General features: G+C 43.4%; 1 protein-coding gene across 4 annotated transcripts in view; it reads right to left on the bottom strand.

Moving 5' to 3' along the window:
- Positions 1–7,343: 7,343 nt before the first annotated feature.
- The window catches only part of ROR1 (receptor tyrosine kinase like orphan receptor 1), a 180,945-nt gene continuing 173,369 nt past the window's right edge, over positions 7,344–14,919 (bottom strand). For 3 of the 4 annotated variants that reach the window (XM_034064179.1, XM_031050823.2, XM_005151180.3), the window contains exons 8-9: positions 14,192–14,403; positions 7,611–10,320 (exon numbers count right to left, since the gene is read on the bottom strand). In XM_034064179.1, the coding sequence (XP_033920070.1) occupies positions 8,896–10,320; positions 14,192–14,403 (1,637 nt within the window). In that variant the 3' untranslated portion in view covers positions 7,611–8,895. Of the gene's footprint in view, positions 10,321–14,191; positions 14,404–14,919 lie in introns of all 4 variants that reach the window. The other variant, XM_034064180.1, reaches the window with a different exon arrangement.

A 14,919-nucleotide genomic window follows, 5' to 3' on the forward strand; every position in this document is an offset into this window, starting at 1 on the left:
ACACTGGCAGTTCCAGTAAATCCTGTGAGGAGGAGGAGGTTTTCTGTTCTGGATGCCTCATGTTTAGCCTGAAAACATGCGGAGCCAGGTATAGCCACCACAGGGGAGGGGTGGCTGAAGTGGAGAGGAAAGGTTTAGATGAAGGCCTGTGGAATGGTCATACCGGGAGAAACCTGGAGCTCAGCATGGATGCTCAGCAGAGCTTTTACCAAACCCTTGTACTGCCTAATTTGCCTAAAAATAACTTAATAATAATATATAATATATAATTACTATATAATATATAATACACAATAAATAATGTAAAATATATAATACGCAATATATTATATACTTTATATATACCTAAAGCATTCAAGTTCTCTGGTGCATAAAAGTACTTCAGGCCTAACTGGAGAGGAAGCCAGTACAGCAAAGCTTGTTTAAACAGCACTGGTTCAGCACAAAGATTTTGGGCAACGGCAATGCGAAACAGACAGAAGCCTTTAAAGAAAGCAAGCTGCAGCCCTCACGGACCACCATCTTGTTTTGTCTGCTGCAGAGCTGGGTGTGAGGAGGTGAATTTAACCGGAATGGAGGGAAACGCAGGCTTTGGCTGGGCCTTACCGGGCTATGGAGAGCTGAGGGAAGGGCTCACTGTGGAGCAGTACTGTGCGAGGGCAGCGGGGGGCTCCCTGAGGTAACCGCGCCCTCTGGTGCTGACAGGGGGCTCATGGCCGCCATGTTCCCTGTGGCAGCCCCAGCGGTGTTCCTTCCTCCCTCCTCACTCTCCTCCCTGGTTGAGGTCCCCGCTCACATCTGCCATGCTCTGGCGCTCATCCCCACGCAGTCCTTCATCCCATCTCCTCCACACTTCCTGCCTCCGGCCTCCTTGGCCCCTCCACCCCTGCTTCCCTCAGACATCCATAACATTCTCCCACGTTATCCAGCCTTTGCCCAACTTTTCCCGTGCCACACTTCCTTGGCATGAGCTGTTCAGAGACTGTGGCTCCACAGGACCCATCCCTCTATGTGCCCTTACCCCAGAGGAAGCATAGTGATGGCCCCTCCATCCTGTGAGGAGAGGAAGAGGATACACACACGCCATTGCTGCCCAGTGCAAGGGAACTCCTATCTAGCCAGAGAGATGCACAAAGCACTGTGGGATCCACCAGCCATGTGGTGTACACATGAAGAGAGAAGAATGTCTGCTCAGAGGAGAGACTGTCTCAAGCAGCACTTTGGGCTTGATGAAAGAAGAGCTAAATATGATTTCTGCTGATAGGAAGCCACTTGTTCTTTTCTGCCTCTTTTGTCCTTTAAAACGCAGGCAGATGTGCAAAGTCTACACCTGGGTCAGAGCAATCCAGGGCACAGCTACAGGTTGGGCAGAGAAGAGATTCAGAGCAGCCCAAGAAGGACTTGGGGGTGTTGGTCAATGGGAAATGAACATGAGCCAGCTTCAGTGTGTGCTCACAGCCCAGAAACCAACCGTATCCTGGGCTGCATCAAGGGGAGCGTGACCAGCAGGTCGAAGGAGGTGATCCTGCCACTCTGCTCTTGTGAGACCTCACTTGGAGCATTGTGTGCAGTTCTGGTGTCGTCAACATAAAAAGGACATGGAACTGTTGGAACAAGTCCAGAGGAGGCCACGAGGATGATCAGGGACTGGAGCACCTCCTGTATGAAGACAGGCTGAGAAAGTTGGGGCTGTTCAGCCTGGAGAAGAGAAGGCTGCGTGGAGACCTCAGAGCAGCCTTCCAGTATCTGAAGGGGGACTATAAGGATGATGGGGAGGGACTATTCATTAGGGACTGTAGTGACAGGACAAGGGTTAAAAGTGGGTTAAAACTTAAAACAGGGGAAGTTTAGATTGGATATAAGGAAGAAATTCTTTCCTGTGAGGGTGCTGAGGCACTGGAATGGGTTGCCCAGGGAGGTTGTGAATGCTCCATCCCTGGCAGTGTTCAAGGCCAGGCTGGATGAAGCCTTGGGTGATATGGTTTAGTGTGAGGTGTCCCTGCCCATGGCAGCAGAGGTTAGAACTGGATGATCTTAAGGTCCTTTCCAACCCCAACTATTCAGTGGTTCTATGATTCTATGTGCAGGTGAGCTCCCATTAAAGGGTATTTTTCTCAAGGGGTTCAAATGCTTTGCTCGTGGGATGAACCCAAATAAATTCACCTGTGCCTACACTGAGGGTGACTGGAAATCACTGCTATCCTAGTTCCTGCTACTTCCTCTTCTCAAATGTCATTGTATTTCTTTTAAGCTATGGAAATACCTACTGAAAACATTGGAGTGTGTATAGATACATGTACCCACATCTATATGTGTGTATCTACATCTATAAACAAATGTACTCACACTGTACTCCAAGCACTAGTTGTGGTTTAAGAACTCATGTGCTTCTTAGAAATCTAATAGATATTTCTGGTTGGTTTAAAACTCCTCAGATGAGCAGAAAAATCACCCAACTTCTTCATCGCATTGGAAAACATTCCTTTGTGTCTTAGGTTCAAAACTCATCACCCAACAGTCGCCGTTCCCCTCTGCAGCAGCAGATAAACCATGGGGTCCAAACCAGAAAGTTAAGGCAGGACCAGGTTTCCAGCTCAAAACAGACACCGAATGTCAGAATGTGTTACACTGTTAAACGGAATATAAAGGACACCACAGATGCTTCTAATAATTCCAGTTTCAAGTCAATTTTCCCTCCTTTGTCTTGAAGAGCTTTTGATGTGTAGTCACAATATTGTCTCTCTCTCTGTTTTTAATAATTTTATATTACCTCAGCAATATAACTGTCCTGAAACATACTGAACTTTAATCTCTGAGAGATCAAACAGGAAGAAATATGATGGGATAGGGAGCGGCTGACTTGGGGGCAATATTCTCTCCTCCTATAAAAGATAGCCCACAGCATGATAAAAATTGCTTCTCAGATTCCATGAACATCACATCCTTAAAAGAGGCTTCCAGGCCCACGGAGGGAGCACACTTGGGGCCACAAAACCCCATCGCCATTGAAGATGCAGCCAAAAGAACTCCCACAGAACTCGAGGATGTGGTTTGGGTGACTACATGCTTTCAGATTGGTCCCAGCACCCTCAGACCTCCTTGGTTTAGCCATGCTCTGCGAGTCTAACAGCTGAAACCATGGGCAACATGGTGTAGTGTGAGGCATCCCTGCCTGTGGCAGGGAGTTGGAACTGGATGAGCTTAAGTCCTTTCCAACCCAAACCAGCCTGTGATCCTATGATTCTAAATCAGTTGGCTACTCTCTTCTCACTGGAATAAATGTGCTGGCCCTTCCTCAAGCAAAAGAAATACCTGGGACAAAGGTGCAAGGTTACCATGAAGCCATCGTGATACCTGGGAAGGGGAATTTAGGAATCAGTAGGCATGTCTTATGGGCACAAAGGAGGTGCTCCTTCAGAAGACAGCTAGTGCTTCCTCTCCAAAAGACGGTTGCTTTCCATTAGCTTAACCCAGTTGCTTCATTTTTCCACTGAGGTTCCCCAGCAGAACCAGAGGTGGTGAAGTTCAGCGTAGTGTGGCTTCTCATTCCATTCCTGACTGCAGAGTAATGATGAATTCATATTCTAAAGAAATACTGGTTAAAATGTTGTAACATACAGTAAAAATGCTGTCTTTTTTTCCCCCCTGCAAATAATAAAAAACCCTTTGTTTGGCTTATTTCAGTGCTTTGGAACAAAACTCAGGTTTTGTACACAACTGTGTTAACAGGTCTCTTCTTGCTGGCTTGGGAATTTGCTTTATAGAATGCTCTGCACATGCATCAGCACTGTTTGTGAACCTGTGCACCTCTCACGGGTACACACTGAAGGTTCAGGGTTTCATCAAGTTCAGTAAAACTCCTAAGGACTCTCCAGAAGGTAGAAAACTGGATTCAGATACTGCTAAAATCAGTACAAAGACCCCTGTGGATTTCAGTGTGTTTTCTGCCAAGACATGAGGAACAAAGTGAGTTTCTTCCACAAAACCGGCCTTCCTGTGAGATCACCCCCTTTGCCACATGTAGACACCTCTCTGTTCCTGCCTGCAGCTTCATCAGGCTCAGGAATTTCTGATTACTATCCAGAGTTTATAACCAGTTATTGCATTTTACGCTTGCACAGGAAGGATGGATGATAAAGTCACAGCTACCTACATAGAATCATGGAATGGTTTGAGTTGGAAGAGATCTTAAAACTCATGCAGTTCCAACTCCCTGCCATGGGCAGCGACACCTTTCCACTCCATGCTTTGATGTGACATGGTGTGGGGTGGACTAGCTCATCACCCCCTTCCCATCAGCACTGCTCAGTGCCTCCTCAAAGGCAGTCCTAGCTGCATAGCTCCTCTTCTGAGCCTAAGCTGCGCCTGGCCTATCTTGCCCAAGCTAATGGTGTGGAGCAGAAGAGAACAGGCATCCTTTGGTCAAGTGACTCCACTTTGTGAGGAGGCAAAGACAACGTTCAGACACACTGCAAAGAGTAGAATCCAGCCAATGAGCCAAATACCTCCTGATAAATACAGCAAATAGAGCCAACAGATGTTGAAGGTGCTCATTCCATACAACTGGGTCCATAGGGATCAGCATGTGTTTGTACTTGAGATCATTTCTGTATCACCCTCCTCAGTGTCAGGAGTGTTTTGAGTTAGGTGGAGATTGTAAAGTTCTCCTGGCGAATGTAGGTTACAGAACAGGATTGGAACAACAAGCAAATGTTAAGTATTTCCAAGCATTTCCAAGCCTGCAACCTTCTTGGACATCTTTATTCATGCAAAGCAAATACCAGATTCCTTTCTGACAATTTCTCATGGTCTGGATAAACATATGCTGGTATTTCTGAGTTTTCCAGCCCAAATTTCTGCACAAGTAGTTCTCTGCTTTACCTCCTGCTTTCAATCCAGAGAATGCAGAAACACAGGATAATCACTCCTCTGTGGAAACGACAGACACAAATCTCTGGTGCAGACCCTGCATTTTGGTCTTTACATCAGCAAATATTTATTCTCTTGGGCACAAATATAAGCTAACCTGGAGGGAATGAGATTCTCCAGATTGAAGGCTCACAAAACAGTGTTTATTCAGAGTTTTATTTCCAAACCTCTAGAGCTTCCCAATCCATTACCATATTTCCAAGGATCTTGGCTGTCCTATCTCTTTGTAGGAAGAAGGGATGATGATTCTAGCACGTAGGATTAGGAATCTGGAGAATTCCCTCTTCCTTTGTTTTGCCACAGAAACAGCTTTCATCAGCAGGTCTGCATTCCCACCTGAGGAGTAACTCCTTAATTTCTGGCAACACTTATTTTCACGTTATCGAATTGGTTTTTAGATTATTTTCTTCCCCCTCTAATCCCCTGCTGATGAATTCCTGCCTCCCTGTGTTAGCATTTCCTCCCTCTGCCTCAGTTGTGAGCCAGACCATGATTTCAGCCTCACACTTCACACCCATCACCCACTGAGAGAGGGAGAGCAGGGCAGGAAGAGGCCTTTGCAAGAGTTTTCAGGTGTATTGCTCAGTGCTGCTTTACATCTGTGAACAAAATACTTTAAGGACATGGCTTACTTCAATTCAAATACAGGGTAAAAACCCTGTGTGGGCTTGCCGTGTAACTCCTGGGTTTTCAATGTAAAACCACAAAGCGTGTGAGGGATTATTTTATGACCCCATTGCTGCTCCATGAAGTATTAAGGTCTTGCTTTCCTATCAGGGTGATTAAAGCCAAGTATGCAAATTCACAGCTCGCCTGGTAAGACAACAGTCCCATGGCAACCAAACATGTATCGTTCGGATGTGAGGGTGGTTTGACTTGAGTGTGGCTCCTGTTTGGCTTTCAGAATTGAACTGAGTTAATGGCATTGTACCCAGTATGTTCAGATTTGGCCTGATGGGACATCACTTAGCACCTCAACTGCCAGAGACTATCTGTTCATATGTCTAAGGAGCTGATTCCCCAACCACTCTTCCCAGCCTGGAAATGAAAAGAGCCTCCTAAAGATGTTTCCATTATCATCACACATTCACTCAGTGAAGGAAGCTGCTTAACAATAATGAGCAAATACTTTGCTATCATTGTGATATTTCAGTATCTTTTTCAGCCATTTGCTTGCACAAAGGTCTGTGTGTCAACTGTGGCACAAAGATTCTTATTTCTCCATTGACTTCATTTACAGCATGTTCTTCACCAAAGAACTTGCAACAACAGCATAACCTAAGGAGCACAGGCTTACCCAGCTGCATACAGTCTCTTCTGTTCCTGAAACCAGATAGTTACAAAGTGGCAGGTTGTCTTTGAACTGTCACTACTGGAATTTCAAGCACTTAAGGGCACAAGCTCAGAAATCCCATAGGAAGAATGGGTGGGGAAAAAAGGCAAAAGGCTTCTTCCTTTCTCAGTGCATTTGCTGCTTAAGATGCAAAAGAATTGCTGGCACTGATGTGATTGCTCAAAAATGGATGCAGGAGTAGATCAGAGAAAAGATGAATCAAGAACAATACTGTGTATGGAACCTCATGAACTTCAACAAGGCCAAGTGCAGGGACTCTGGCACAAGGAAGGGCGGTTAGAACTAGATTGTCTTTAACGTCCCTTCCAACCCAAACTATTTGGTGGTACTGTGGATGTGAGAAAGAGCAATTCCCTGCCTTCTGCTTATGTTTATAGCTCTGGCTCAGAGAAAACTATCTCATCATTCCTGTAACATACCTCTGTTCAGAAGTAATGCTTTAGCATCTGAGTCTGATAAGCTGACACAGATAAAGAAGTTAACAAGCTACAATTATTGACTGAATCTTCAGTCAAAACTAAATTCTACTTGACATGTAACACCTTCATTGCTGATCCATTCCCCAACCCAGGTAGGAGCTCACATCTGAGGTTCGTATAACATCTCACAAGTTACAAAAGTCCTTACTATATAATTACTGATTGTTCTTAATCTGCAAGTAGTTTCATGCCTGCAATGAAGAGGAAGTTTGTCTGGGTGCAGCAGGATGTAAAACTTAAGTGAAGTGAAGCCCTTGGCATGGAGCTGAACAGCACCGATGGGATCACAGCAAGAATTGCTTCCTTCTCATGGGGTAGTTAATGCCATCCTGCTTCTTCTGGGCACTCTGCAAATATTTGCACAGTCAAATATCCATGTAAGCCTCTGTATGTCATCCCTAAGTAATCTGTCTGCAAATATCATTTGCAAAACTCTCATGTCGCATTTAAGTGAGCATTTCTCACTGAGCCCAGTGAACAGATTTCAGCTCTTATTAAACACAAAACATTTCAAGTTCCTTATACCAAGATGGAGAAAATACCGATGAGTTTAGTTAAACCAATGTTTTAATAAACAGCAGCATAAAATAATCAGTGTTTAATATCATCTCTGGCATGTGAAATACAAAAATGCACATATCTTAATTATAAAATAGCCTTTGTTATTACATTTTCATGCTTGCCTAATTGAAATGCCCATAATTAATAACTCAATCATCAAGTAATACAGTGATTAAACGCATGCAGTGAAAACAAAGAAAAATACTTGTATAAGGTAGTGGCTGAATATCACTGTAATATATTTCAAGAACATCTACATCAGGGTAAAAAGAAGCAGACCAAGAGAGAAAATGCAGAGATGTATTTTCACTTCTGCTGTACAAAACATCATCACACTTTTGTGCAAAAGAGATAAAAATAAAGTCATATCATACAACATTGTCAACTGAGCAAAAAGATTGGTTTTCATTCCGTGTACAACAAAAATACTTATTCTGTATAAAAAAGAGTCTGTGAAAAACTGTCACGTCCACAGCACTTCTGTAACTCATTAAAGTGGTTTCAAATGAAGAACTGGTTGCATATACCTGAATGAATTGTTAGTAATTATACAAATGTCGTATTTCCGAGTTGGAAGTTAACACTAATTCACATTATTAGATGAAACTGCTATCCATGGATTTGCTGCCTGATGGAATGTGAGTTTCCCTTCTTTTCAGGGTTACTGGAGTCATAGTCACTGAAATTACGCATTGATCTGAAACAATAAATATTCCTGGGAAAACTGATTGTCATACATAAAACGGTGGTTTGGAGCTTTTCCATTAAACAGTTGCATAGCAACAAAAGGATATAAAATTTCTGGTTTAACTACTTAGATTATGAAATGTTATCTTTGAAGAAGCTGATTCAGGATCTGAAATTAAAACACTTTAATTTCATCTCCTTTAAGGCCATTTCTTAGAACTCCAGCCATCTTGAGCAGCCAAGAGCAGATGATCTTTGCAGGCTGCAAGTCAATAATACAAGTTGTTGTGCTGTCATATAAATGACTCTTTTTGGTCTGAATCTGAACTCAGACTCCCAACTTACCGAGAGACCCAAATCCTACCTGAAGTCATTCACTCCCCTCTCAGATCATATCTTTGAAACATCATCCTTGACTGCCAAATCTACAGACATTTTCCCTAGCTATTGGACCTGAAATTGCACCCCCAGCAGCAATCCCAAGATTTGCATCTCCTAAAAAAGAGACAAATATTAAAATATGCTTTCAGTCTACAAAAGTTTCTGTGATTTAAACCACAGCAGGGGTTTCAAAAGCTGTGAAAAAGCAAAGGAGAAAATGCTTCCATTTAAAACAACACAAAATTCCCCTTCCCCTTTCTGAATTGTTGGTGGCACTTAAAAGAAACACATGTCCGTTGAGCAAAGCTGCGTATTCATACCACAATGATCTCAGTCTGGTTGAGTCTGCCCATCCTGTTAAGCAGTTAAACTTCACAGAAGATACTTGCTGCAATGTCTGTTACACAACCAGAGGAATCTTTAATAAAATATTTGAATATAAATCTTTTCTACGGCTTTCTAGTTTGTCCTGTAAATAGTTCTATTTACAAAGGCCTCGCTTATTTACAACTCAGCTGAAATCATCGATTCATTAGGTCCATGGATGCTGGAGTCTCCTAATAGGGAAGACTGCTTTGAGTCAATTTTGTATGGTTTTTGAGTCTTATTTCCAAAAACTGTGATACCAATTCCCCCTGGATGACTCGGAATTGACATATGAGATAGCAAAGGAATATTTGCTTCCTGGTTGGATCCCGAAGATGGCAAACTAGTGACGTGACCTGTGCTGGTCGATCCGCTGGCACTGCTCGGAGAGCGACTCTTTGGAGGAGGACAGTGCTGGATTACCCGGGGTGGACCTTGTGGCTGATAGTGGGCAGCTGGGAAAGCAGCATATCCTGGTGGAATCGGGTACCCATTGATCGGGATATATCGCTGGTTTTGAGGTATTGGTGGTCCGATGAACCCGGCGATTTGGCCTTGTGGTATTCCTTGTGCTGGGAACATGTAGTTGGGGTACCTAGGGTTACTGAGATTGCTAACTGGACTTGCGCTGAGGGAAGTCGTTTGAGTGGTGGCATTCCCACCGGAGGGTGTAGTAGAACTCGTGTGACTTGAGAGACCCTCCCAGGAGCGCAGCCTGGCATGGATTTCCTTAAACCGTGGCCTGCGGGATGGCAGATCATGCCAGCACTCTGTCATCAGGCTATACATCCTGGGGGGACAGTCTTCAGAGCACGGCAGCAGTTGTCTTTTCCTGATCATCTCGATGACTTCTTGATTACTAAAGCCATAATAGGGTTGAAGTCCAAAGCTGAATATTTCCCATAAAACAACTCCAAATGACCAAATATCAGAATCAGAAGAGAACTTGCCATACATAATTGCCTCTGGTGGCATCCAGCGAATTGGCAAGAGAGACTTGTTTTGAACTCTGTAATAATCTGCGGAGTAGATTTCTCTTGAGAGTCCAAGGTCTGAAATCTTCACATGAAGTTGTTCTCCAATTAAAATGTTACGAGCAGCGAGATCTTTATGCACAAAAAAGTGGCTTGATAAGTATTCCATCCCTGCTGCAATCTGGACTGCAATGTGCAGGAAATCCCCGTGGTCCAGGCTGGATTTTACAGTCCCATCCTCATCGCTGCTGCATCCAACATCTGAATGTGGCGATCGCATGATGAGAAACTCATGGAGGTCTCCTTGGTTCATGTACTCAAAAAGCATGCAGACAGGCTGCTCCTGGGTCACAACACCTAAGAGGCAAACAATGTTAGGGTGATGGAGCTCAGCCATCAGAGATGCTTCTTGCTGGAACTCTGCCCATTGCTGCGGGTTGTTAAAGTCTTTCAGTGTCTTGATAGCAACAAGCTGGGCATGATCCATGCCTGGAAGGTAGAGATGTCCCTTGTAGATCTTGCCGAAAGCACATTCACCCAGTTCTTCCATGAAACGGACAGCAGACAGAGGCAACTCTTTAGCCTTACTCTGTTAAAGAAACAACAGCAAAACCACATCAGAAAAACAGGATGGTAAGCATTTTTTGAACAGAGATCTTTTCAGGCAGGATGTTTGAAAACCAAGCAGAACAACACAGGAATTCCTTGGGCTGCAGACCTATTTGGCAATGATCCTGCTTATCCCTGTGAGACTTGGGCACTGATGTGATGGCATCAGATACAGCCTAAGGGACACCAGTATCCCAAGATCAGCAAACCTCAGGGCTGAGTGCCACCTAAACTCTGTGCACTGTGCTCCAGAACTAATTTTAGAGTTACTTTTTACCCTCTTTACAAGGTCAGATAAAAGTAGTACTTATTAGATCTAAACATATGCAGGAACCATCAGCATTTCAGCAAAGGCATTTTTATACTTGGGTTTGGGCATTTATATACTGAAAATTGATCGTGACATTGCAGGAATTGAGGCAATCCACGTACTTTCAGAAAGAACATGTGAAGGGTTGTCTGGGCCAGGGCCCCAAGTTTTAGCAGAAAACTTGCTTTTTTAAAACCATGTCCTTGCAGCCAATTCTTTCTCAACTTTGCTGTTAACCCTTCAATGCACAGTAAAGACTATTTCTGTTCACACTTGACTGAATGTTCAATCCTGACACATGCAGGACAGAGTCAGCTGGGAAAACCCCAGCCTGGTTTGGGTTGAAGGGACCTTAAAGCTCACCCAGTTCCAACCCCTGCCACAGGCAGGGACACCTTCCACTGGAGCAGCTTGCTCCAAGCCCCATCCAGCTTGGCCTTGAACACTGCCAGGGATGAGCAATAGTGATATTCCACATGAGACAGTGGTCAAAGAAGAAAGGCAAACATTTTAAAAACTCTGTTGTTATTATGGGTGCATACACTCACTCTTAGGCCATAAAGAAGTTGTATTATCTGCAGACCTTAACTTTCACATGTAACACCTACACCCAAACCCACTCATTCAGGATCTTCACTATAGCCATGGGTCGTGATTTAAGGCCAATGAGTTTGGGTTTTATACTTTGTAAATGAGTGTAAACATTTGCATTCCTGAAATGAGCAGCTTTAGAGTGACAATATAAAGAATGGCCAGATTTAAAATAATCATTAAAAAGGGACATTTTAGAATAAATGAATCCTAATCTTATGGACCACTTGTGACTTTTAGACAAATACTGCAATAATAATAATAATAATAATAATAGCAGCAGCAATAATACTAATGACATTTAAGCAGGCGGGCAGTAGACTGTACGGTGATGGCAGGAAATTAGCTATATTGTTGAGGAACAGATGGTTTATATTATACAAATCCTTTAGGCTAAAACTTGTTTAGGTCTGGCATATTGTAAATTATATTTTAGTAATGAAAGTGAAATGACCTCTGTCTGACCTGAGGCTGGGCTCCTCTGTTTGAACCAACAGAGTGGAAAACTATGAAAGAAAATGAAGTCATAAAGTTTTGGCAGGAAGGGCTCATTTCAAGTGAAGCGATTATAAATCTGCTTAGGTTTTGTTTGACAAGTATTTGTCAGACATGGGTGTACAAAATGGAAAGAAGTGTAAAATACATACGGGGCAGCACGCCAAAGTAAACCCAGTACAAAGGAGAGCAGCAAGAGCGAAGCCCACCGCCTCTATCTCTTTATCAGCTCCTTCCATTAGGTGAATGACATGACAAGCTTAGTTTATGGTATTTTTGGAAGGCAATTAAAATCCCCTAAAACTGAAACAGGCCTTGGGATGAAATACTAACGTTTGTAGTTGTATGAGCAAACACACATCTACCTCTGCTGGAGCTGGAAGCCTCAGCGTGTTTTACCCAAAGCTGACATTAATACTGGATACTGTATTTAAAAATAGGATTCTACTTCCTTTCTTTACTATTTTGTTTGAAAGGCAATCAAAACACTTGAGACAGGGAGAGCCGCCTTTCCCCGTGGGAAAACACACAATGAGCAGGAATATGATGGAAAGCTTTTTGCAGCATGTGACTTTGAACATAAAAAGAAAATGACTTGGTCTATATTTGCAGACATTGCTGGGAATCTGCTTTCCTCTTGTGTGCAAAAGGCATCGACAGTTTAGGTGGAAACTGTGACCTCATTGAAATGATGCTGGTATCACCATTATCTTCACTCCAGCTAATATTGTACCCCAAATATCTAGTAGAATGGGGATCCGGAAGCAAATCCCATGTAACAATGCAGGTTGGATGCAAGATGTAGTTTTGACACCTACCTAATGAAATGATTCTGTATTATTAATTTCTGCATCGTTCTTATTTCTTATTATCTGTACCCACATTTTGATATGCAGCTGCTCTAAGCTACACCTGAAAGCTGGAATTAAGAACTTGAATGGAAAATGAAGATAAATTCACTGGGCCAGTGTGAGTAGGACTGAAGAGTTAAAATATAACCATAGACCAAACTCTTTCAGACTACCCAAAACAGACACCCTGCACAATATTCCTAATGGCATCACAACACCAGCACCCAGAGCCTGCAACACTATTTAAAACAGGAATGCTGGTGCTAGCATTATGCTTGGAAAAACATTGCTGTATGCAGTGTGGGTTACTAATGGGCAAAAGCAGCACTGTGTTTTCCAGCTCAGCTGCCCAGCGGGTTTACTGCTATCACTGATTTAAAAGACTCTCCTTTATAACCTAATTCATGGAATCCCAGACTGGTTTGGTTTGGAAGGGACCTTAAAGCTCCTCCAGCTCCAACCCCTGCCATGGGCAGGAACCCCTTCCACTGGAGCACCTTGCTCCAAGCCCCTGTGTCCAACCTGGCCTTGAACACTGCCAGGGATGGGGAAATGGAGAACAGAGCTCCTGAAGTACAAGTGTGGCCTTTCCTGATGCCAAGTGATTATCTCTGCTGAAAGAATCCCTACAGCAGCAACATTTGAAGGTTTGAGTTCCCAGTGCCGAAACTCAATAAAATCAGAATTTGGATTCATTTTGCTATGTCATTTTGTAACAAAAACAACAGCTTACCCCAAGGCATGCCTGACTGTTTCAGATACACGGTGCCTATTCGAATTACTTGTAGATATTGATTTTCACTCTGAAATGCTTCAAAAGAACAACATTCTATGATTCTATCTCCACCAGGTTGCTGAAGGGAATTGGCCAGGTGTGAAAAACAAGGCAAATCTTTCCAGAGCATGATTCTGCCTGTAGGTGGCAGAAGGAAGTTACGGCCTTGGAATGAGTGATGCAGGTTTGGAAAGGGGCTGCCCTGCCTACAAACAAGGAGCTCCAGGTTAATCATGCTCAAACCTTAAATTATTTTAAAGCCTGCTTCATGAGCCTGGGACTAAAGTGAAGCAAAACAACACCAGCACCAAGAGCTGCTCTGCATGAGCTGCACTGGTGTGAGCTGCAGGCAGCTTGCTGAGGCTCTGCTTTGGGCATTTCTCTTCTTGACTGAGAGAATCGATAAAGCTTGGAAAAGACAACAGGACAAAGTCTTCCCAAAGTCATTTCAGCTGAGTGAAAGATGACATCGGACTATGGCAGACCCATAAGAAGACCCTCTTGAGAAAATGCTGAAGCACGTCTTTATCTGCACTATTTCTAACTCAAATGAGGTGATTTAGAGATGCTTCAGTAATGGGTTTCTTTCTCACAAATCACTCCAGCTCCTATTTATCCAGATCCACAGACATACAGGAATTACCTCCACAGATCCAGTACACTCGGGATGCTGCTGCTGGGAAAAGTCCTCACAAAAATCCCAGCTAAAGGAACCAGCAGAAACTGCAGGTTGGAAATTAGCTTAATATATTTCAGCACTGAGTTGATCAAAGCATTTCACTCCCTGCCTTTACAGACAGCAAATGCTGAAGCAGAAATGAGGGATTACCTTTGGTTTATAGGCGTTGAGCATTGACATCTCCACGTTCTGTCCTCTCACATGCTTAGGCTGCCTTTGAACAGGAGGGGAGGATGACTTCTGATTGTTGCGACAGATACAGATGAAGAAGAAGAGCAGGGCTATGGCCAGGGGAATAGTAACACTTGGCACCAGGATATACAGGATTTCCATTTTATTCTTTTCCTTGGAATCCTTATAATCTGGTTGAGAGAAAGGAAAACATAACAATGAGTGATGTGTCCCACAGTGTCACCATACACCCCTGGGTCAGCTAGAAGTGATAAGAATAAAACATCCAGGTAATACCACTGCAACCCACCTTGAATGCTGTTTTATTTCTTTACTATTAATTTTGTGGAATAACATTTCCGTGAGGACACAGAATGGCCAGGATCAATTTCCCTGCAGCATGTCAGTTCAAACCTCCTTATGGTCATGGAATAGCTGACTACTGTGAGGTGACTGCTGCTTGTGAAATGAAGTAATGGTCTACTACAGATCCACAGAAAACAGAGTTTCTAGAATAACTTCTGGAAGAAAGGCTCTGGTGGGATTATGGACCCCTTATTTTAATATGTGTACCAGGGTTTGGTGCCACAGTTTCCTTAATCCAACCAAAATGTGAGGAGCTGTTGAAAAGGATAGTTTCATTTCCCTGTTTCTTACCAGTTTCCATCTTCTCGACATCTCTTAACATTGGCCAAAGCATTTGTGTG

This window comes from Melopsittacus undulatus, chromosome 6, assembly GCF_012275295.1.
Source record: "Melopsittacus undulatus isolate bMelUnd1 chromosome 6, bMelUnd1.mat.Z, whole genome shotgun sequence".
Taxonomy (NCBI): domain Eukaryota; kingdom Metazoa; phylum Chordata; class Aves; order Psittaciformes; family Psittaculidae; genus Melopsittacus; species Melopsittacus undulatus.